Here is a 23,884-nt window from a genome sequence, read left to right on the forward strand (position 1 = left end):
TTTCTATTTTGCCCCCTCTTCACCTCCAAACTCGATATCTTGATACTTTGATTATAGGCTCTAGAAGGGCATGTCACCTTGGAATTCTGTGTGCCCCCTCTCTTCTGGCTTAATGAATTGAAGGATTAATGCAGAAAAATCTGGCCTGACTGCAGGACCTTCCTTTGTGAATTGCTCCCAAGATACACCTTATAGTAAGGAATAGAGTTTTGCATGTCTTAAGTAGTGTATTAGGCACAATCCACCTAGTTTCCAAAGCTGGAAGACTCACAGGACTTTTTTTTCTTTTTTAACCACTCACTCAACTTTTCTAAAATTGGATAATAATACCTATGTTATGGGGATATTGTGAGGATCTATGAAAGGAGGTTCAAGAAGATACTTAGCATAGTGTTAGTTAGCGTTTGACTAAAGGAAGTAATGGAAATATAGTAAAGAATGCCAATGCCCAGCTACATTAAGGAGGCTACACTGAGCCTTTTTAAAAATCTTATTTTAAAGTTCACTAGATTTACGAGTAATTATCTGAAAAGCTGAAGAACAGAAAATATACTAGAAGACTGAACAATTGAATTTCAAAAGGGAATATTAAGTTTGATAAAAAGCTGAGTTTGATGTAAAATTGAGTTTGACTAAATCTTAGGTAAGACTCTGGAAGAGAGATAAGCAGGGTTTGTGGGCCTTAGAAGAGGAAGTAATGACCACCAGGACTCACCGGGGATACCCCAACTCCTTGCTTACTAGACCAGCCTCGCCTCACAAGGTTGGCCTGCTGGTGCAGCAGAGAAACAGCGGAGACTTGTATTTGGGCTCTGACATGATATTTTTGTGGGAAAGAAAGAAAAAACTGTAAGGCTAATTAAATGGATTACTGTCTGATCATAATTTTTAAAAATAAACAACAGATCACTGTCACCCTGAAGGGTTTGGTAGGGAGTGCTACAAGGGTCTGTCTTCCACTTTGTCCTTTATGGCATTTTATACAATGACTTATGTATATATAAAAACCGCATGTATATATATAAATACGTACGTATGTATTTTTTATATTCTGTATATTATATATGTATAATACACATTTTATATGTACCTGTTTCATTTATATACTAAATACATATAAACCATATATATGTGTGTGTGTGTATATGTATACAGGATGAAACGTATATATAAACACACACAGCAGGTAATGCTTATCAAGTCTGCAGCTCACACAAAGCTGGGAGATATAGAGAATATATTCTCTGATAGAAACAGGATCCCAAATACAAGCTCAGATGTTACCTCATTTAGGAAGACCTCTGTGATAACCCACCCTCTGCAAGTCTGTTTTCAGTACCCCTCCTTTTTGAGAGCCTGAATATATTCATCAGTCTTTTATTCTGCCTGCCTGCCTTGCAAGGCTCTCTATTCACAGGCAATTGCTCGTGTCTCTGTTTTCCCAGTACCTTACACAGTGCTTAATGAATGTTTGCTGAAAGAACTAGTGATGATGACCCACAATGAAAGACTGAAACGATCAAGCTGAAATTTAATAAGGATAAATACACAGCCCTATCATTGGACCCCTCCTCTCAAAAAACTAAACAAGCACAAGATAGTGAATAGGTGGCTTACTCATAGCATGCATAAAAAAGAAATAAGATTTTTAGATAAGAATAAACCCACCTTGAAACAATGTGATATCACTGCTTTACCCTTTCCTCTCCCAAATTCAACTAATGTGATCTCCATCTGGTTAAATAAAAGTATATGGCACGTAAAACAAAGGATCTGTGAGACCCCCTCTGACCTGATTAGACCATGCCTGTCATATTATCTTAAAGCTCCAAATGGTACGTTTCAAGGATGAAATTGACAAAAAAAAAAATCGTTCAAAGAAGAGCTAGAATTATGAAGGGTCTGAAAATCTTACCGTAGTCATTCTTTTTTTTTCATTCAGCAAATGTGTACTAAGCATCTAGTATTTTTCAGGCAGTATACTGGATACTGAGTACAGAGTGGTGAAGAAAAAAATCTCTAGGAGCAATAGAAGGAAATAAAAATATTTGTGGAAATAAATAAAGATCACCCAAATGAAAACAACTGAAGGTATTTATTTATTCAGAGCTTGCTATACCAAGGGAATCACCCACTATCACTTGCATTTGGCAGAGACTCAAAGGGAGGCAGAGGAGTGGGAAAGCTTTAAGGTAAAAAAAAGGGAGAAGGGTTCAGGTGTGCCCTCATTGGAGGCAGCTGGCATGTAGAGGCTGGAGACAGAATAACTAAAAGTGGGGATTGTTTTGAGGAATATATTTGACTTTCTCTGGTTTGATCTGAGTTGGAAGTGGGGACAGAAATTAGGGAAGATGGCAGTGATCAAGCCCTGACCATTATGGGACAATTGCTGCAGATTTTGTGGCTTGGCTTTCTGGACTGGTTGTGTTGTTGCAGAAATTATGGGTCAGAGTCTACTGTCATATGGTCCGATTATTGTCCATTCATATATTCAGTCTCTAATATTGAACACTGACAAAAGAAGACTAGAAGTGCACTCAAAACTGTATTTGACACACTGATGACTGTATTCAAGTACTTTAAAATCTACTGTGTTGAAAAGGCATTTGTCCTGAATGGTCTCAGTGGAATCACTGAGATCAAATTAGGACCAATGGATGGAAAACTTCTTCAATATAAAAAAGATCTGTCTAAAACACATTGTCTAGCTACAATCTCAGACAGTGGTTACCTCTTAAGGGAAGAATTCAGACCTAGGCTGGATAACTTCTTAGCAGTGATATTGAAAAACAGGTCACAAACTTTGGAATTCATCAGAATCACTTGATGCTTTTGTTACTGATGCAGAATCTTAGGGTCTGTCCTAGACCTGCTGATTCTGATCAGTAGTGTATGATAGATGATTCAGTTAAGAAATATTTGTAGAGGGGCCAGGTGCGGTGGCTCACGCCTGTAACCCCAGCACTTTGGGAGGCCAAAGTAGGCGGATCACCTGAGGTCAGAAGTTTGAGACCAGCCTGGCCAACATGATGAAACCCTGTCTCTACTAAAAATACAAAAAAAAAAAAAATCAGCCAGATGTGGTGGCACGTGCATGTAGTTCCAGCTACTTGGAAGGCTGAGGCCAGAGAATCGTTTGAACCTGGGAGGCAGAGGTGCTAGTGAGCCAACACTGTGCCATTGCACTCGAGCCTGGGCAACAGAATGAGACTGCATCTCAAAAAAAATTATATATAATCATATTTAATAATTTTTAATATAAAATACATATTCTTACATAATATATTTTACATATTATATATACATATATAAATATATAATATATACATATATAAATATATATATATATTTGTAGAGGAATGCAAACACTGGATGGGTAGTTGGGGTAGTTGGACTAGTTGACTTGTAAGAGTTTTTCCATCCTGAGAGTCTAACATTCTAACTTTTGCATAGCATAACCATAACCAGGAAATAAACCATTCACTCAACAATATTGATTGAGTAGATTACATTATGTCCAGACTCTACTGTAGGCCTATATTTTAACTTTCTTAAAAAAAAGTTCTTACATGCCAAAAGTTAGCAATTAAAGGAACTCATTCATTCTTCAGAGATTTATTGAGCATCTACTGTGTGCTACAGTAATATACTAGGCTCTGGTGAGATGGTGATGAACCAGATTGATATAGTTCTTCTTTCCTGGAGCTTATATTGACATAGTCCTTTTTCTTCAGAGTGGAAAAAATAGACAAAATCTATTTACAGTACAGGGTGGTACATGTTGTCATGAAAAAGAAAAACAGTGTGAAACCACCAGGCCATAGTTCTATTCTTTTCCCCTATATTATAATTCCAATTAAAATTCAATCTTAAAATTTAATCAAGTTATTTATAGAGGAATTAGTATACATCCTTTTGTCAGATTTATTTTAGGTTTTAAGTAAAAATTGAAAGCCTCTGGGTCTAACATTCCTCCAGGAATGCTAGGAGAAGACTTCAGAATGGCACTTTGTACTTAAAACCTCTCTGATGTCAAAACTGGTAAATATCATATTGAATAAACCAAAGGAACATCTTCTGTTTGGGTTGATTCTGGATATCTTAGAAAATGATTCTGGAAATTCTCAATTCTTTGGATTTTAATACCTGTTTCTAACCTTATTGCAATGGAGCGAATTTGTACTGTATTTTTCAAGCATGTTCTTATTCAAAACACTGTGTCTTTTGCTGTGTGGTATACAGGAAGATACATTAAATGGGAAGCAGCTGCCTAGGTTCTAGTTCTGGCTCTTCCATTAATTAGCTGTGTGACCTTGGGCCTCTCTGAGCCTGAGTTTTATCAAAATGCTAAATGATCCTTAATTAGCTCTAAAATTCTGATTTAGTGAAACTAAATGGAGGAAATGCTGTCATGTTGCACCTGCCTGTCCCTCCTGTCTTCCTCCCAGCTACACAAATACATTGGAAGCCTCATTACCACCATTGAAATGGATGCTGAAATAACTCGCTTTTCTAATCTGGACATTTGTATGTTCCTTAGGCTGAAGTGTAAGGCCTCAATACCTACCTGCTAATCCAGTCTGAGTGACTGGACTCATGCCAGCTCCCTGGAGAATGCTTAAGCTTCTTTGAAAAAGAACTCTGTAGTGAGAGCACTTACCAATCTGTCTTCTCAACAACAGTAGCTATAATCCTAGCTGTTATACTAAGCATTTTGTTTGATACTCAATAAACCCTCCTAGACCCCAGATATTACTATGTATATGAGTAATAGTAACCTCACTGTCTAAAGACTTACAGTATCTCTCCAAACCTGCCTGCCTTAGTTTGTTTTCATGCTGCTGATAAAGATGTACCTGAGACTGAGAAGAAAACGAGATTTAATTGAAATTACAGTTCTACATAGCTGGGGAGGCCTCAGATTCATGGCAAGAGGTGGAAGGCACTTCTTACATGGTGGAGGCAAGAGAAAATGAGGAAGAAGCAAAAGCAGAAACCCCTGATAAACCCATCAGGTTTTGTGAGACTTATTCGCTGTCAGGAGAATGGCATGAGAAAGACTGGCCCCCATGATTCAGTTACCTCCCCCTGGGTCTCTTCCACAACACATGGGAATTCTGGGAGATACAATTCAAGTTGAGAGCCAAACCATATCATTCCAACCCTGGCCCCTCCAAATCTCATATCCTCACATTTCAAAACCAATCAAGTTCCCAATAGTCCCCCAAAGATTTAACTCATTTCATCATTAACCCAAAAATCCACAGTCCAAAGTCTCATCTGAGACAAGGCAAGTCCCTTCTACCTATGAGCCTGTAAGATCAAAGGAAGCTAGTTACTTCATAGATATAATGGGAGTACAGGTATTGGGTAAATACAGCCATTCCAAACGGGAGAAACTGGCCAAAACAGGAGTTACAGGCCCCATGCATGTTTGAAATCCAGCAGGGCAGTCAAATCTTAAAGCTCCAAAATGATCTCCTTTGACTTCAGGTCTCACATCCAGGTCATGCTGATGCAAAAGGTGGGTTCCCATGGTCTTGGGGAGCTCTGCCCCCATGGCTTTGTAAGGCACAGCCTCCCACGAGGTTGCTTTCACAGACTGGCATTGAGTGTCTGTGGCTTTTCCAGGTGCACAGTGCAAGTTGTCGTTGGATCTACCATTCTGGGGTTTGGAAGACAGTGGCCCTCTTCTCACAGCTCCAATAGGCAATGCCTCAGTAGGGACTCTGTGTGGGTGCTCCCATCCCACATTTCCCTTCTGCCCTGCCCTAGCAGAGGGTCTCCATGAGGGCCCCACCCCTGAAGCAAACTTCTGCCTGGGCATCCAGGCATTTCCATATATCTTCTGAAATCTAGGCGGAGGTTCCCAAACCTCAATTCTTGACTTCTGTGCACCTGAAGGTTCAACACCATGTGAAAACTGCCAATGCTTGGGGCTTCTACCCTCTGAAGCCACAGCCCAAGCTCTACATTGGCCCCTTTCAGCCATGGCTAGAGCAGCCAAGTCCCTAGGCTGCACACAGCACAGGAACCCTGGGCCTGGCCCATGAAACTACTTTTTCCTCCTGGGCCTCTGGGCATGTGATGGGGGGGTGCTGCTGTGAAGGTTTCTGACAAGTCCTGGGGACATTTTCCCCATGGTTTGGGAGATTAACATCAGGCTCCTTGCTACTTATGCAAATTTCTGCAGCTGATTTGAATTTCTCCTCAAAAAATGGTTTTTTCTTTTCTACTGCATCATCAGGCAGCAAATTTTCTGAACTTTTATGCTCTGTTTCACTTTTAAATCTGAATGCCTTTAACAGCACCCAAGTCACCTCTTGAATGCTTTGCTGCTTAGAAATTTCTTCTGCCAGATACCCTAAATCATCTCTCTCAAGTTCAAAGTTCCACAAATCTCTAGGTCAGAGGCAAAATGCCTCCAGTCTCTTTGATAAAACATAACAAGAGTCACCTTTACTCCAGTTTCCAAAAAGTTCCTTATCTCCATCTGGGACCACCTCAGTCTGGACCTTATTGTTCATATCACTATCAGCATTTTTGTCAAAGCCATTCAACAAGTCTCTAGGAGGTTCCAAAATTTCCCACATTTATCTGTCTTCTTCTGAGCCCTCTGAATTTTTCCAACCTCTGCCTGTTACCCAGTTCCAAAGTTGCTTCCACATTTTCAGTTATCTTTTCAGCAACTCCCCACTCTACTGGTATCAATTTACTGCATTAGTCTATTTTCACACTGCTAATAAAGGCATACCCGAGATTGGGAAGAAAAAGAGGTTTAATTGGACTTTCAGTTCCATGTGGCTTGAGAGGCCTCAGAATCATGGTGGGAGCCGAAAAGCACTTCTTACATGATGGAGGCAAGAGAAAATGAGGAAGAAGCAAAAGCAGAAACCCCTGATAAATTCATCAGATCTCATGAGACTTAGTCACTATCACGAGAATAGCACAGGAAAGACCGGCCCCATGATCCAATTACCTTCCCCTGGGTTCCTCCCAGAACACATGGGAATTCTGGGAGATACAATTCAAGTTGAGATTTTGGTGGGTAAACAGCCAAACCATATCACTGCCTGATCAAATTCCTTAGAAACAGACACCAGCCATATCATGCCAAATTCCTCTCCTTGAGGAGCCACACTATAGCCCAGTTGGTACCCTTGAATCTGGTCCTACCTAGCCCAGGCTTGCTCTTCTATCCTTAACAGACACGAATGTTATCCCAGTCTGCCTCTGTCAAACCTTCTGAAGTTATGATAGATATAGGTACATGTATGCCTATATGGAAGAGCATTGATCCTGAAGCTAAGTCTTATAATTTTTCCTAATTAGCATATTCCTTAGAATTAGCCTACTCTAAAAAATGTTATTTTAAAAAATTAAGTATATATACACTGTTAGCTCTGAAATTCGCTTTATTAATTTTAAAATTTAACCTTCAGCTTTTGAACTTATTCCCATGTAAATAATTGAACAATTTCAGGAAATAATGATCAAGCTATGCAGAGCAATGTAATAATTTTTCTTGCCCTCACATTTTACTACTTTAAAATGTATTTTACTTTCCTACAATTGCCAGAACTTCTCCTTGTGAGGCTGAGCTTCAGGAATTAATGGAACAAATTGACATCATGGTAAGCAACAAAAAAATGGATTGGGAAAGAAAGATGCGGGCTTTGGAGACACGATTAGATCTTCGGGATCAAGAATTGGCAAATGCACAAACTTGTTTGGATCAGAAAGGTCAAGAGGTACTGAATACATATGTTAACAAATTGCTAATTCATCAGATTGTTATACATAGTATTCTATCAGAATATATTTTTATTATACATACTTTTTATCAGGCATCAGCAAGAGCCTTTATTGCTTGAAATTCTGTCAGCAAATTATAGGCTAAATGTATTATATCAAATAAGTGACAATCAGAACCTAAATCCATAGATATTTGCTGATAGAGACAGATATGTAGTGTCAATGCCATCTGTAAAAGTAAGCAAATATTTAACATATATGTAAAATATTGTTTGCAAGTAAAGATGTAAGTACTTTTGCTGCTGTAGAAACAAAGAAGTAGTCATCAAAACTGTGGACAAGGCAGAGTTCAGTAACATTTGCTTTTTTGAAGATGCTGGAAAAAATAGAAGTAAGATGTCAAAAATTGATTATAGGACAAAGGAGAAAAGAGTTTGGTAAAGGGGCGTGTGTTTATACCTGGGACATCCACTTAAGAGGAGTTTCCTCAGTCCCTCTAGGCTGCTCACTGCCAAGCTGGTGGTCATAAAAGAATATATGAGTGCTCTCAGGGCTGTGAAGGAGTTCAGGAAAACCATATGCTTTATCTAATGTGGACTTTGTGTCTGTGAATTTTTCTTTTGGAAAAAGAAATGTTTAAGAGAAATGTTTGCTAGTTATATACTGTAACAAAAACATCATTAGTTAACTTGTTCATCAGCCATTTTTCTACCTTTATTGACTTCTCAGTGGAACCTAGTTTTTTGGCATAGTTAACTATATTATTGTTTGGCATAGGTAACTTAGTTACTGGCATCTAGTTTTCCTTCACAGTAGAGGTAGGTCATCAGACATGGCATATGCATTCTTCTTCTTCTAGCTTTTATATATATACGGACACAGATATGTAAGCAAGTGCCTCATCTGCCTTTTAAACAGACAAATTATATAAGCCAAATCCTTAGGAACTGCTCTTAGACAATTTTCTTTTTCTTTTTAACGTATTACTTGTTACAAAAATGTAACAATTATTTCATAATACCACTAAAACAGAGATCCTCTTGAAGGTAATGGAGAAAACACAAAAGCTGAATTACATTGGTAGAGGTTTTGCCTGAGTAATGATGACATAGCCTCCCAAAAGGATAATGCAAAGTAAATTCTAACCCTGAATTTTAAATGTGATGATGATAAGGATCTTTTGTTAAACATCCATACTGTCCTAATGTGTACCTTGTGGAATAGTGCTAGCAATGTTTGGTTTTTGTGAATTTAATTATTGATAGCTATTTTAAGAAGTGCAGTACAAATATTTACTCTTGGTTTGGTAAAGCCATTTTATTTGAATTGTTCTTCTCTTTTGCACATTTTCTGATTTTGTCAGGCAAAATTTAGAAAAAGCAAAATTAAATTTTATTCTTCATGCAGGTAGGGTTGCTTCGACAGAAATTGGACAGTCTGGAAAAATGTAATTTAGCAATGACTCAGAATTATGAAGGACAACTACAAAGCCTAAAGGCTCAAGTAAGAAAACTTATTATAATTTAATATCACACATTTTGATATATTTTTGACCTATAGAGTTGTGTTAATTTTATTTAAACTAATTGTTTTTAGTATAAATAAATGTTCTTGTGTTTTAATTCTAAGCTTGGTCGTGTCTTTCCCTGTTTTATATGCATGATTTTGTCTCTTACTAGATTGTTGGCTTGCTATACCTTCTGTACCTCTGTTAGCACAGTACTAGACAAATGGCTTTCTGTTTCTCAAGAGACTTGTTGATGAATTAAATGACAATTAGCTCACAAAAAAATAATTTTGTGAGCAACAACAAAAAAACAATTGTCTTTCGTGGTTATTCCTATCTAATAAAGATGTTCTCAATTCTGTGATAATTTAAAACATGGAAGTTTGCGATTATGAAATAGATAATTGAAAGAATAAAACTGGTCTTTATTACCTTATTACTGGTAGCACTGTTTCTTACATGATAGTGCTTCTTCATATGTATTAAGGATACAGATTTCTTTTTCACTTATCCCTGTATCTTCACACAAAGAAGGCAACCAAAATGCCTTCTTTACCACAGATAGCACATAGGGTAGTAATCATTTGAGTATGTCAAATGTAGTAGATGCTATATCTTTGCTTAACTTAGTGAATGAATCAATGGGAAATATGGTTTGATTATGAAATTTTACTTTACAATCAACTTTTTTTGGAGTACAAATATTTCACATATGATAATTTAGTTAAAGGAGCTTAAAGTAGTTAATGATCCTTTTAAAATACCTTTTAGGGAGGTAATTAAGCCATTAAGATTGGAATATGAAACATTAGATGCCACTTAACAGATAATTTTACAAGACTAGTTCTTAGTCTACCTAGACATTTTGCCTACAGTTCAAGTAACTGCCACTATATGGTAGCTTGAGTTATGAAATTATATGTGGTTTTTACTAGCTTAGACTCTAAGCATTTAGCATGTAAGTCAACTCAACCTTTATTTTTCTATGAAGATAAGGCTCTAAAACAACAACATAAACATTAAATCATTACATATTGGTCAATATAAATAAAGAGATCACAATCTGTAGTAGGTTTGAAAACAATACAGAAATTAGGTGTCATCTCTAAGTTGTATTTAACCGGTTCAGTCACTGCTTTCCAAATCTTTCATTTCTGTTTGGGTATGTTTTCCTCTTGTTAAAAAGTTCTTGGCTTTGTTTACAGGCGCCAAGTAGTCATTTAATATATGAATCCTTGCCATTTGATGCTTTGCAGTTCTATTTTATTATTTGGCTGATGGCTGGTTTTCAGTGCTAACCAAAAATCTTTATGGTAACTTCATAAAAATTTGTTCTGTGGAAAACACTGTGAGTTTAGGAAATGCTGTTTAAGCTAATGCTGGCCAAGTTAAGACTCCTCCCCTCCTGGAGATTAAGGGTACACATTAGCATATTACAGGCCATAAGAAGTCTTGCCTTAAACAAACTGATTTAGCCTTTCCATTCCATCATGTTCCAAAGATACTGGACAATGGAGCTCTCCTTTATTTATTTATTTAAGCTAAAACCTTCTAATACTACTGTAAACAGGGGTTTCATGGAATAACTGGGAGTGCTACATTATTGTTGAGAGCCACCTGTTTTCACTGCAGTTTTCTGCTTCTCTTTTTCTCTAGTTAAAAGAAAAGGAGGAAGAAAGGGAAGGAGAGCAAAGGAGACGGAAGAGGAAAGTAGGGAAAAAGAGAGAAAAAGAAAAGTACTATGTACTTGATTTGGTTTGCATAAAGCTAGTAATATGCTGTTTTTCTAAGCAGAAAATGGTATCTTGTGGCTAACACGCTTTTGTTGCTGCCAGCTCACTCTACAGGTTCCTCCTTTGAAATTTCTGTTTTATTTACAATTTCATTTTCCTGAAACATCTTAAGGATACACTTTACCACACTGTGCCTTGAATAACTCAACTCTGTCAAAGCTTCCTTTTAGAAATTGCTTTCCTTTTAAAAAGGAGTTATTTTTTTCCTTCTAACCGTTATAAAACTATAATTTTAAATACATATATTTGAGGCTTTTGCTTCTGGAATAGATATACTCTTCCCTATCCTCCCACTAAAGTAGACATCATTTATAAAATAAGATTCTGAGAAGTGGAGAGAAGAGAGAGATTGGCTAAGGACCTTAGGACTCAAAGAATGTCACAATAGTGAGTTCCCTAGGATTTGTTTTTGCCTCATATATCTCAGACTGAGTAACACAGAAGCAGGCAACCCAGTTATGCCAATGGGTGCAAATAAACAAAAAGAGCCCCAAGGAAAGTCTGCTGTCTCCATCCAAAAGTCCAGAAGAGAGACAGCCTAGCAAGATAATACGTTTTTAGATAACAACCTCTCTACTCCAGCCTCATAAAACAGAGGAAGGAAGGAAGGAAGGAAGGAAGGAAGGAAGGAAGGAAGGAAGGAAGGAAGGAAGGAAGGAAGGAAGGGAGGGAGGGAGGGAGGGAGGGAGGGAGGGAGGGACAAACTACAGCCCCACTGCCACCTACAAAGGCTTAGTGAAAAAACTTAGATTTCTGCCTTCACTAAGCTGTAATAAGGTAACCCTGGCCCTCTTTCCTGGGTAGTATCTGGGAAGACTGAATGGAGAACCAGGACTTTCATCCTTACTAGATATTAACAAGGCCCTTATCAACCCGTGGTGATAGTGGAGAGCTTGGACTTCTACACCTACCTGGTGGTAAGGAGGCACCCCTCCCTCTCCAGTCTCAGGTGTTATTATAGGAAGGCTGTTGAGGAGTCACCACTGCTTAGTGGTGACAAGTTCACCCACCCCCACTATAGTATCACTGAAGGCCATGTGAGAATAGTTACAAGGCACCCATGACCCTTCAATCAAAGTGTATCAGTGAAAGACTAGTGGGGACCTGAACTCCCACTTCGAATCAGCAGTAATAAGGAGCACCTCCCACTGGATACCAACTGAAGCCAAGTGAAGACCTGGACATACACTATCCCCTGGCAGTAATGGAGTGGCACTCCATTTTTCCCTTCCAGAAATTGTCAGAGGAGGACTGCTAAAACACAATATTTGAATAAAATCCAGAGTCTCAAAACACAATACACAAAAATGTCCAAGTATCAATAAAAATCATTCATTATAGAAAGAACCAAGAAGATCTCAACTTGAATAAGAAAAGACATTCAACAGATGCCGAGGCCAAGATGACACACATTAGAATTATCTGATTTTAAAGCAGCTGTTATAAAAATACTTCAATGAATTATTACAAATATGGCTTGAAATAAATGAAAAATTATAAAGCTTTGGCAAATAAATAATATAAATAACCAATTAGAAACTTTATAACTGAAAAGTATAATAACCAAATTTAAAAACTCAATGGATGGACTTAAAAGCAGAATGAAGAGGACAGAAGGAAAAGAATCAGCTCGAAGATAATACAATAGAAACTACCCAATCTGAACAACAGAGAGAAAGAGTAAAAGAAAATGAATCTTGGGAACATGTAGTATGGCAACAAGCAATTTAAAATTTACATCATCAGAGAACCCAGAAGGAGAGGAGAAAGATGAGGAGGGTGAAAAAGCATTCAGAGAAATAATGGTTGAAAAGTTATAAAACTTAGCCCCCCCCCCAAAAAAAAAAAATGTAAACCTATAGATTGAAAAGCTGAGTGAACTTCAAACAGGATAAATCAAAAGACAGCTGTGTTAAGACACATCATAGTCAAAGTTCTGAAAACCAAAAGACGAAGAAAAAAATCTTGGAATCAGCAAGACAGAAATGAAACCTTACCTATAGGGGAAACCAATTCTGATAATGGTGGCTTTCTCTCTGGAAGTGATGGAGGCTTTCAAGTGCTGAAAGAACAGAGCTTTCAACCCAGAATTCTAGGTCTGGCAAAAATACCCTTCAGGAATGAAGAGGAAATTAAAACATTCTCAAAGGAAGGAAAACTAAAAGCATTTGTTGCTGGCAGACCTACCCTAAAAGAATGGCTAAAGGAAGGTCTTGTAACAGAAAAGAAATGATAAAGAAGGAATCTTAAGACATCAGCGAAGAAGTAAAAACACCAAAAAGAGTAAAAAACATGAGGGGAAATGCAATAGACTCTCCTTATCCTCTTGTATTTTCTAAATTTTTTGATAGCAAAAAATTATAACCATGTCTAATATGGTTTTCAGTATACCTACAGGAAACACTAAGATAATGGTGTTATAAATGGTACAGAGTAAAAGAACATAAAGGAAAGTAAGATTTCTACATTTGAACTGGAAAGATGTCAAACACCAATAGGCTGTGATTAATTATGTAAATACAGTGTAATGCCTAGAGCAACCACTAAAAAAGATCTACAAAGAGATATACTCAAAAACACTATAGATAAAATGGATTCTAAAATAATGCTTATGTAATTCACAAGAAGACAAGAAAGTGAAAATAGAGAAACCAAAAGCTAGAGAACAAACAGGAAACAAAAAAAGGCTTAAGCCATGACATATCAATAATTACATTAAATAGAAATGGTCTAAATACACCAACTGAACGACAGAGATTGACAATAAATAAAAAAAATGACAATCTCACTTCAAATATAACTGTATAGGCAAGTTGAAATTTAAAAGATGGAGAAATATACCATGCAAATATTAATAGAAAGAAAGCAGAAGCGGTGCCAAGATAATTCAATACAGAAAGATTAGTCTCTTCTACAAATGGTGCAATGACAAGAGGATATCCTTATGCAAAGGAACTAAGTTGGACCCCTACCTTAAACCATAGACAAAAATTAACTCAAAATGGATCAAAGATCCAAATGTAAAACCTAAATCTAAAAAGCTCTTAGAAGAAAACATAGGAGTAAATCTTCATAACCTTGGATTAGGCAATGGTTTCTTAGATATGGCACCAAAAGCACAAGCAACAAAAAGTTAGATAAATTTGATGTCATTAAAATTTTAAAACTTTTATGCTTCAAAGGACACCATCAAGAAACTAAAAAGACACCCATCAATGGGGAGAAAATATTTGCAAACCGTATATTTGATAAGGGACTGGTATCTAGAATATATGAATAACTTACTAATTGATAATAAAAAGACAGATGACCAAATTTTAAAATGGATAAATATTTGAATAGATATTTATCCAAAGCAGATATACGAATGGCCAATAAGCACATAAAAATGCTTAACATTAGGTATATGTATTAGTCATTAGGTATATATATTAGTCATTAGGTATATGGAAACCAAAACCACAATATCCATTCACATCCACTAGGATGGTTATAATAAAAAGGATAGAAAACAACAAGTGTTGGTGAGGATATGGAGACATTGGAACCCAATACATTGTGAATGGGAATGGAAAATAGTACAGCCATTTTGGAAGACAATTTGGCTGTTCTTCAAAAAGTTAAAGTTACCATAAGATCCAACAATTCCACTCCTAGGTATATACCCAAGAGAAAGTAAAACATATATCTACACAAAAACTTCTATGTAAGTGTTCACAGCAGCATTATTTATAATATCTCAAAGTGGAAAAAACCCACATTTCTATCAGTTGATGAATGGATAAAATGTAATATATTTATGCAATGCAATATTATTCAGGTGAATTTTATAATAGGTGAATTATATCTCAATTTAAAATTATGAGGAAAAAAGCAGAAGTGGCTACTTTAATATCTGATAAAGTAGACATCATTGTTCATAGTATTATATACAGTAGGCAAAAACTGGAAAAAATCAAAATGTCTCAGTATATGAATGGTTAAACAAACTGATACATTTACGCCATGGAATACGATTCAGCACTAAAAAGGAATCCACTATTGATTTATGCATGGATCTCACACTAAGCTGAGTGAAAAAAATACAATCTCAAAACTTAATGTGCTGTATGATTTCTTTTTATAACATTCTCAAAATTATGGAGATGGAAAACAAATTAGTGGTTTTCGGTGATTAGGGGTTGGGGGATGAGGGGATTAAGTGTGATTCTAAAGGAATAGCATGAGGGAGATCTCTGTGGTGACAGAATAGTTCTATATCTTGATTGTGGTTGTGGTCAGATAAATCTACATATGTGATAAAATGGCAGAGAACTATATACATATATTGATCCAATTTCAGTTTCCTGAAATTTGATGGGTTTGATGTACTATAGTTCAATAAGATGTAAATATTGGGGGAAACTGGGTGAAGAGAATCTGGGACCTCAGTAATAACTTTGGAACTTCCTGTAAACCAGTAATTATTTTAAAATAAAATGTGTAAATAAGACACATTTGAAAGCAGATACATGAGTATAGAAGTTTCCTCACAAATATTCATAAACTATGCTATTTTGAATCTATTATTTGAATGTAGAACAGGAAATGGAAAAAATAATACAAAGTTGTAAAAAGAATTATCAGTAAGAAAAATATTAGATCAATTTTGATATTAAAATTTATTTAAATGTATCCACATGAATAAGTGGTTTATGTTACTTATGCCTTTTAAATTAATATATATTCTGTTTTCTTAAGTAAGGTATAAGCTAATTATTTTGTAGATTGAGTTACTGGATTTAAAATTGTCAACACAAGATGGCACTAACTAAAAGTAAGAAAAAACTTTTTTTAAAAAATTGTCAGCTTTACTGCGTATGATTAAAACAAAATTGAACAAGCCATTTATCAAGTGAATCATTGTTTAACTGTGCAGTTAATGAAGTCTCAAGTTTACATGAAAGCTGAATTGTGTTCAGCTTCAATAATTTAGTTTTAATAACTGGTTCTGTCTTCACTAATTGAAACATTTAAGCTTTACTGCACTTTCTAATCATGACTTAAATTTTCAAAGAGGTACACAGGAAAAGAGATAGTGAAATCAGGTTAGAAATAATTGGTAATAGTAAAATGTTAACATTTTCTGTGATTTACAGTTTTCCAAACTAACAAATAGCTTTGAAAAACTGAGATTACATCAGATGAAACAAAACAAAGTTCCACGAAAAGAATTACCACACCTTAAAGAAGAATTACCCTTTGAACTGAGCAATTTGAACCAGAAATTAGAGGTGAGATATATTATCTTAGATTCTTTATGTGTATTAAAGATTGATTCCTGTTGTTGTGGGCTATTTGTCTGTAGTGTCCACAATGGTGTCTTCAGTTGTGGTAATAAACACTATTACAAACTAACTTCTCATTGAATATATTTTCTTAGTGCACCTTCCCTTCAGGCACTTAGTGAATTAAAACATCACTTTGATGTATACATCTTTACTATATAACAGCATTTTGGGAGAGAAAAAAAAAGAGCCAAAAAGTCAAATGAAACTGCAGCTGTTGAGTAAAATTGAAGGACACCCATGGGGTCAGTTAAAGTGAATATCTAATAAATCTTTTAATGGCCATTTAGCTGTTAAGTACTTAAATCCCAATGAAGCCTCACCACAGTTTTTAAAACAGGGCTTGAAGTTTCATGGTTTTTTTTCTTTAAAGGCATAGTGTCACTCCAGTTCAATTGCCCGATAGCACTCAGAATTTCTAAAATTTTGGTCTCTCAAAAAAATTCACTATGTCCTCATAACTGTATATATCTACTATGTACCCACAAAAATTAAAAACAAAAAACTTTAAAAATTCACTATGTCATTGATGCACTTATTCTTATCTTCTTCGTTTCCCAACCTTGGAAAAAACAAACCAGCTATTTTTCTTCCCTGTGTTCTTGAGCATTCCTCCTACAAGTCATGGAACAGCAGAAAGATTACACTATAAATTCCTATCATCTACTTTTACCTGGATTCCGAGTACTGCTCAATTATTATTTTTTTAATTGACTTCAAGTTGACCCCTACGTTATCCCACTTAATTTCTTCCATTTTTCTCAAGCTCTAAACCCCAGCATCCTTCCCCTTGCCAGCACTTTTTCATCTTATTCTTTAATTAACAAGTCCTTCTACTTTAAAATATCTTCAAGAGCATTAAATCCGGGATCACAGCCCTAAAATCGGCTTATTATAAGAACTTTGTAGGAAGTCCTAGATTTTAATCTTTAAAAGTCCAGCACATTTTAAATGCTTCTGAATAATACATAGTTTTTTTAAAAAACAAACTTACCATCACTAAGTAAGTTGGCCCTCCAGGAAAATGCACTCTGTTGTAGTCCCAGGCTCTTACAGTGGTATAACCAATAGGGCTTCAGAAATATCCTGATCTCATGGAAGATGCTGATAGATGTGCACTGTAATATACATGTGCTTTCACTGAAAATGAAGACGTTGAGTCATTAATTATCCATTTGACTGACTTTTCATGGGCTTTTGTGGCAGAACTACATTAATAAAAATTGTTCAGACAAAAAAAAAAACCCTTAAGTTATTATCAGATACCTTGTGTATGCACATTTTACATTTAGGAAACTAAATATTTACATTATATATATGTAATGAAATTACAGTGGAAATTAGTAGTAAAATGTTTTGATATGTTTGTACTTGCACAAAAGTTTTTAAGGACTCTATGCAGATATACAGTTTAACTTGAAATAATTATAAAAACACTTCATGTACCTGTTTTTACTTATAGCCATCTGATAAATTAATGTGTAAGAGATAGGCTCTTCCAGTTTTAGTCTGCAGGTAAACCTGTTTTTCCTTTGAGGCATTTAATAGCAGTATAGTAATAGCAGTGTACCACATGTAGTAGTTGAAGAACATGATCACTGATAACTGAAAACAGGCCTTACCTGACTCATGTGTTTGCCCTGTGACCTATAGGCAAGTTGTTTGCCTCACCAAGATTCCATGTTGTCATCAGTAAATGGGGTTTAAAATACCTTATGTGTAATGTTGTTGTTATGTGAAAAAACTTTAGATGCACACTGAAGCATTTAGGGATGAAAACACATGAGGTCTAGAAGTTGCCTTAAAATATACCAGCAAAAAAAGGGTGGAGAGATAGGAGAAGTAAAGATGGACTAAGTTGATGGTAGTTAAACTGGGTGAAGGGTACATGGAGGTTTGTTTTACTCTCAATGTATGAAAATCTTCATAATAAAAAGTTAAAACCGTTTTACAGGTAAAGGTCTCCAACATATAGTAATCACTAAAGACCATCTCCAATATTTATTAGAGGGCTTTTTAAAACATCTAATACAGCTATCAAGAGAAACTAATTTTAATGACCCTGATCCACTCTCAAACTTCAAGATCCAGAAAAACTTTTCCAGCCATGAATAACTTACTGTTGGAGGTCCAGGCAAGTCTACAGACCCTCTGAAGCCTACTGTGACAACTAGGTCCCTGCATGGTTCCACACTATTGCATATCTTGCACTGACTTGCTAGTTGTGAAACCAGTACATCTGACAATAAGGAAGCCAGGATTGTCATAAGCACCTGCTTATGTTTGTGACACACATTTCTAGCTATTCTTGGCCTCACTTCTACCTGTTGTAGTATTTATAAGAAGTTGAGGTTAATGCTTCTGCCTCTAAAACATCCTGGGGAATATTTACTTTCAAGATTATTTGAGGTTAATGAGTAAGAAATACTAAATATTTGTATTATCTAAAACATGAACAGCTTAAGTCAACCTTACAAAATTTGACTTCTAAATCCAAAGATTCCCTTTTAAATTAAAAGTAAACAGAAATTTTTAAAATCTAGATTGCACTAATTTGAAATGTTAGCTATTTTCTACTAGAGCCTAGTTTTATAAATTTGTCATTATTGCTAAAGACCCTGTTTTTATGTACCTAATTTTTGTATGTTGAATGTCAGAATCAAAGTCAATAACTTTAAATGGACTATCTCCATTTATCATAGTAAATATAGTCTGTTTATCATGATCTATTGTTATATATGGAGGGTCTTTCCATACTTCATCAACCTTAATACTATCACTTAATATCAGGTCACCCACCTTTCATTACCGTAAAAACTTCCTAATTTAGAGCCTTCCTTCACTGATTGTTTAGGTACTTATGGATTTTAAAAACTAAAATTTCCTTAAATGTACTTTAAAATTATTTCTGTATAGAAAATATGAAATGCCATGTTCTTCTCATTTTAACAAAATAAAGCTTTCATTCTCTAAATTAGCATTTGTTTCCCAGCATTGCCAATCCAGTCATTTCAGCCATCTTCAAAACAATAGTAACCACTCTGACTATAATGAACTGTTCCGATTTGATATATTATGAGAAATAGCCAAGATAATCTCAATATCATCTGCGTGGCTTTTATGTATCAGCATTATTGTACTTAACATACTGACATAATTGTAAAATTATTTGTTTGTGTGTACATTTCTCTACTTTATTAGATATTCCTTGATGTTTTTCTTTCAAAAAAATTTTTAAAATTATGAAACAGTTCCAGATTTTCTTCTTTCCACAGAACCTGGTGGACATTAACTGCTCAATAAATATTAATGAATTGAGGGTTGAAAACATCACTACATCTTGCCGTGTTTCTATATGCAATGATATATAGTCATGGATTTAATAGCTATGGAGTTTGTTTCCAACCATGTTGTTTTCTTTACAAAATTTTTTGAGAAGGTTTAATTTCTAGAAAATGCTAATACTGTACCATGTTTTTGTTTGTACATTCATGTTGTATAAATGGCACCTGGTACTTTGTCAGGCACTGTGAATGTTACAAAAGTAATAAACAGCCGTTACCCTCAAGTTGTTTAAAGACTGGAAAGAAAGAGGATATAAATAGTCAGCCCTAGGCAAAATGGAGAACCAGCAATGTCTTCTTTGGCATCCCCAGAGCTATATCCTTTGCTTATGTTATTAAGATGTGAACAGATAATCATGCTGTATAACTGCACTACTTGAGCAAAAACTTAAAGAACTGATCCTGCTTTATCAACCTACTTCTACCATTTCTTTCCCAGGTATACCAATTGGTACTGCCTAAATGAGGCCTGGCCATGGCCACAAGGGGCAAAGTCACTGTCTTAGTTAGTTCAGGCTGCTATAACTAAATACCGTAAACTGGGTGGCTTAAACAACAGACATTTATTTTTCACAGTTCTGGAGGTTGGTAGTCCAAAATCAGAGTGCCTGTGTATTAATCCATTCTCACACAGCTATAATGAACTACCTAAGACTGGGTAATTTATGAAGAAAAATGGTTTAATTGACTCACAGTTCCACAGGCTGTACAGGAGGCATGGTTGGGGAGGCCTTGGGAAACTTATAATCATGGTGGAAGGCAAAGGGGAAGCAAGGCATGTCTTAATGTAGCCAGGAGGAGAGAGAAAGAGAAAAGCAGGAAGTGCTACACACTTACACAGCCAGATCTCATGAGAGCTCTGTCAAGAGACAGCACTAGGGGGATGGTACTAAACTACTAGAAACCACCAGGCCAGGCGCAGTGGCTCACGCCTGTAGTCCCAGCACTTTGGGAGGCTGAAGCAGGCGGATCACGAGGTCAGGAGTTTGAGACCAGCCTGACCAACATGGTGAAATGCTGTCTCTACTAAAAATTACAAAAAATTATCCAGGCGTGGTGGCATGTGACTGTAATCCCAGCTACTCAGGAGGCTGAGGCAGGAGAATCGCTTGAACCTGGGAGGTAGAGGTTGCAGTGAGCCGAGATCGTGCCACTGCACTCCAGCATGGGTGACAGAACAAGACTCCATCTCAAAACAAAAAAAAAAGAAAAAGAAACTACCCCCATGCCCGCCAGGCCCCTGCTAACACACACACACTCGGGATCTCAGTTCAATGTGAGATTTGGATGGAGGAGACACAGAGCCAAACCATATCACCCAGCATAATCAGATTCTGGTAAGGGCCCTTCTCCTGGTTCGCAGACAGCTGTCTGCTCTTTGTATCCTCAGATGGCAGGGAGAAAGAAAGAGAGAGGAAACAAAATCTCTCATAGCTCTTCTTACAAGGGCACTCATCCCGTTCATGAGAGCTTCACTCTCATGACTTAATTACCTGCCAAAGGCCCCACTTCATAATGCCGTCACATTGGGGTTTAGGCTTGACGTATGCATTTGTTGCGGGGGACACAAACATTCAGTCCTTAACAGTCACTAAATAAGTCCAAGCCCCACCCTCTAAAAAAACAAGAGAACAAATTTGGCAACTGAATGAATGAAGGAAAAAATATTTCGTGTCAACAAATAGAAAGTACTAGCTAATGCAAAAAAAAAAAAAAAAAAAAAAAGTTGTTTGAAATTCCCTTATTAGTAATAAGTATTTGTTATAAGAGAGACTTTTTATATTTTTAACAATAAGTGACAAATTCTGTATTTTCCTAGCAAAAATTAGAGATGGTAAAAAATCCAACATGAATGATTTGACACCTTTTTTTTTGTTTGTTTTCCCTAATAGGTAAAGAATGGATTTACTTTTTTTTTTTTCTCAGAATGAAGATGTACAAATGAAAGAAGCCCTATTCGTTGTACTTTAAAATGAATAATATTTTTCAATATGTTTGTCTCTCCACTTTTTAAAAGGAATTTAGAGCGAAGTCAAGAGAATGGGACAAGCAAGAGATACTATATCAGACTCATCTGATTTCTTTAGATGCTCAACAAAAATTATTATCTGAGAAGTGTAATCAGTTTCAGGTAAGTTATCTAATACTATTCTCTAAATCAAAAGTAGAAGTTAAATATTGGTATCTTTACCATTCAGCATGTAATCTATTTACAAATAGAAATGCAAACTAAGAAAAAAATCACCAGAGTAGGTCCAAAGGTGGGTACGGTCATAAGTGCATAGAATATCTGTTAATGGTGAATTTAGTCTACATGTCTCAAAGGATGGAGCTATTTAAAAATCCATTGTTATTGTGTCATTAAATACCATATGTTTTTGTATGGCTACAGGCAAGGCACTCAGAGAGTTTAAGATTGCTTGCTTTACTTCGTATTTCCTTGGCTACTTATGAGACGGAGCATCTCCTCATATACTTTTTAACCTTTCTGAGGTCTTTCTGTGAATTGCCTATTCATAAACTTTGCCCATTTTTCTTTTGTGTTGTTTGCCTTTTCTTATTGATGTGTAGAAGTGTTTGTACATTAGGAATTATTAACTCTGTTACATGCACTGACAACTTTTCCCCTACAATCAAATTGATTGTTTGTATTTATTTTTGGTTATAGACTTTTTTCAACCATTGTATAATTGAATTCATAATTTTCTTTTTACACCTTCTAGATTTTTTTCCTTGCTTGATATGGCTTTACTACCACTAACCTCCTTCTCTACTCTACATCTTTGCTTTGAGGTTATACAAATATATTTTCTCTTTATGCCATCTGAAATTGAAATTTTAAAACAAATACAAGACTGAATTACAAAGACCCAACTTTCATTATCTAGTAACATATTTAAAGATATTCCTACTAATTATTTTCTATCATTCTTGAACTTCACGTAAGCTTAAATATGACATTCTTCATTTGAGTTACATAGTTTTTATGTTTTTCAGAAACAGGCACAAAGTTACCAAACTCAACTAAATGGTAAAAAACAGTGCTTAGAAGACAGCAGCTCTGAAATTCCTCGTTTGATATGTGACCCAGATCCCAATTGTGAAATCGGTGAAAGAGATGAGTTCATTATTGAAAAACTAAAATCAGCTGTAAGTGAGATAGCACTAAGCAGGAATAAATTACAAGATGAAAATCAGAAGCTCTTGCAAGAACTGAAAATGTACCAAAGACAGTGCCAGGTGAAGATTAATTTTTTGTTTTTCAACTAATATTGTCCATGACTTGTGTAAATGGTAACTCAACAGATACAGGGATTAGAATGGTAGTTTTCTATTATTAATATATGTGAAGATTCTGTTAACATTTCCTCTTAGTAATTTGCACTTGATGCATAGATTCAATAATCCCATAAGTATGTTACCACACTTAGAGTGCACTTTAGTTCAGCAGTGGCATAATAATAATGTATTACAAGTGCAAAGTAACAGTGGTCACTTACAAACCTCTATGCCTTTAGCCATGTACTACCCTCTTCCCGCACTATTTTCTGTTACCCTGTGTCTCTTTGACTCAGAAGAATCCTTGGTCAAAGATACAGGAAATCATGAAGGGTTCAACAATCTAGTAACCTCAGTGAGAGCTATGGAGGTGACTCCAGTGATTTATCACTGGTAATGTTATCATAATCATTTATCAAACAGTAACCTAGAATTTATTTTTAGGTAACTTTCACATTGACAAATAAGATTGATGATTTAACAAGCATTAATTTTTTTCTCAACTCAGTAATGTTTTCTTCTTTTTGTCTATTTCTTGCAATCAGTAGGAAGGTTATACAGCACTCATCAAAATTGGTCATTACCCATTTCTTTACAGAATATATATTTCTTATTCATTAGTACTTGAGACATTCTTTTATCTCCCATTTTAGGTTTTTTTCTCCCACCTCCAAATATTCAGCCTCTTTCTATCACTTCCTACATGACAGTTGGCCCATATCTTTTCCCCACTCTATTGCCTGCTCTACCTAACATATGTGATTGAGGTAAGGTCACTGCCTGAGAACTTCCATTTCATCTCCTTGAGATATGCCACCCCAAGATCTGTTGCCACTTAAACTCCCAGGGTCATTTCTTAGTCTTGGGCCAACTCCTCAT

The 23,884-nt window shown here is 35.9% G+C and overlaps 1 protein-coding gene and 1 long non-coding RNA gene across 4 annotated transcripts in view; one reads left to right on the top strand and one right to left on the bottom strand.

Annotated features, from left to right (window-relative positions):
* The window catches only part of LOC103248232 (uncharacterized), a 144,346-nt gene that overhangs the window by 37,416 nt on the left and 83,046 nt on the right, over nt 1-23,884 (bottom strand). Inside the window, exon 2 of the long non-coding RNA XR_005242751.2 lies at nt 17,377-17,522. This is a non-coding gene — a long non-coding RNA (uncharacterized lncRNA). The remainder of the gene's footprint in view (nt 1-17,376; nt 17,523-23,884) is intronic.
* DEUP1 (deuterosome assembly protein 1) overlaps nt 1-23,884 on the top strand; it is a 107,472-nt gene that overhangs the window by 21,416 nt on the left and 62,172 nt on the right. For 2 of the 3 annotated variants that reach the window (XM_073020275.1, XM_008020507.3), the window contains exons 3-7: nt 7,580-7,751; nt 9,163-9,258; nt 16,194-16,328; nt 21,744-21,857; nt 22,724-22,966. In XM_073020275.1, coding sequence (XP_072876376.1) covers nt 7,580-7,751; nt 9,163-9,258; nt 16,194-16,328; nt 21,744-21,857; nt 22,724-22,966 — 760 coding nt within the window. The remainder of the gene's footprint in view (nt 1-7,579; nt 7,752-9,162; nt 9,259-16,193; nt 16,329-21,743; nt 21,858-22,723; nt 22,967-23,884) is intronic. The other variant, XM_073020276.1, reaches the window with a different exon arrangement.

This window comes from Chlorocebus sabaeus, chromosome 1 (assembly GCF_047675955.1).
Source record: "Chlorocebus sabaeus isolate Y175 chromosome 1, mChlSab1.0.hap1, whole genome shotgun sequence".
Classification (NCBI taxonomy): domain Eukaryota; kingdom Metazoa; phylum Chordata; class Mammalia; order Primates; family Cercopithecidae; genus Chlorocebus; species Chlorocebus sabaeus.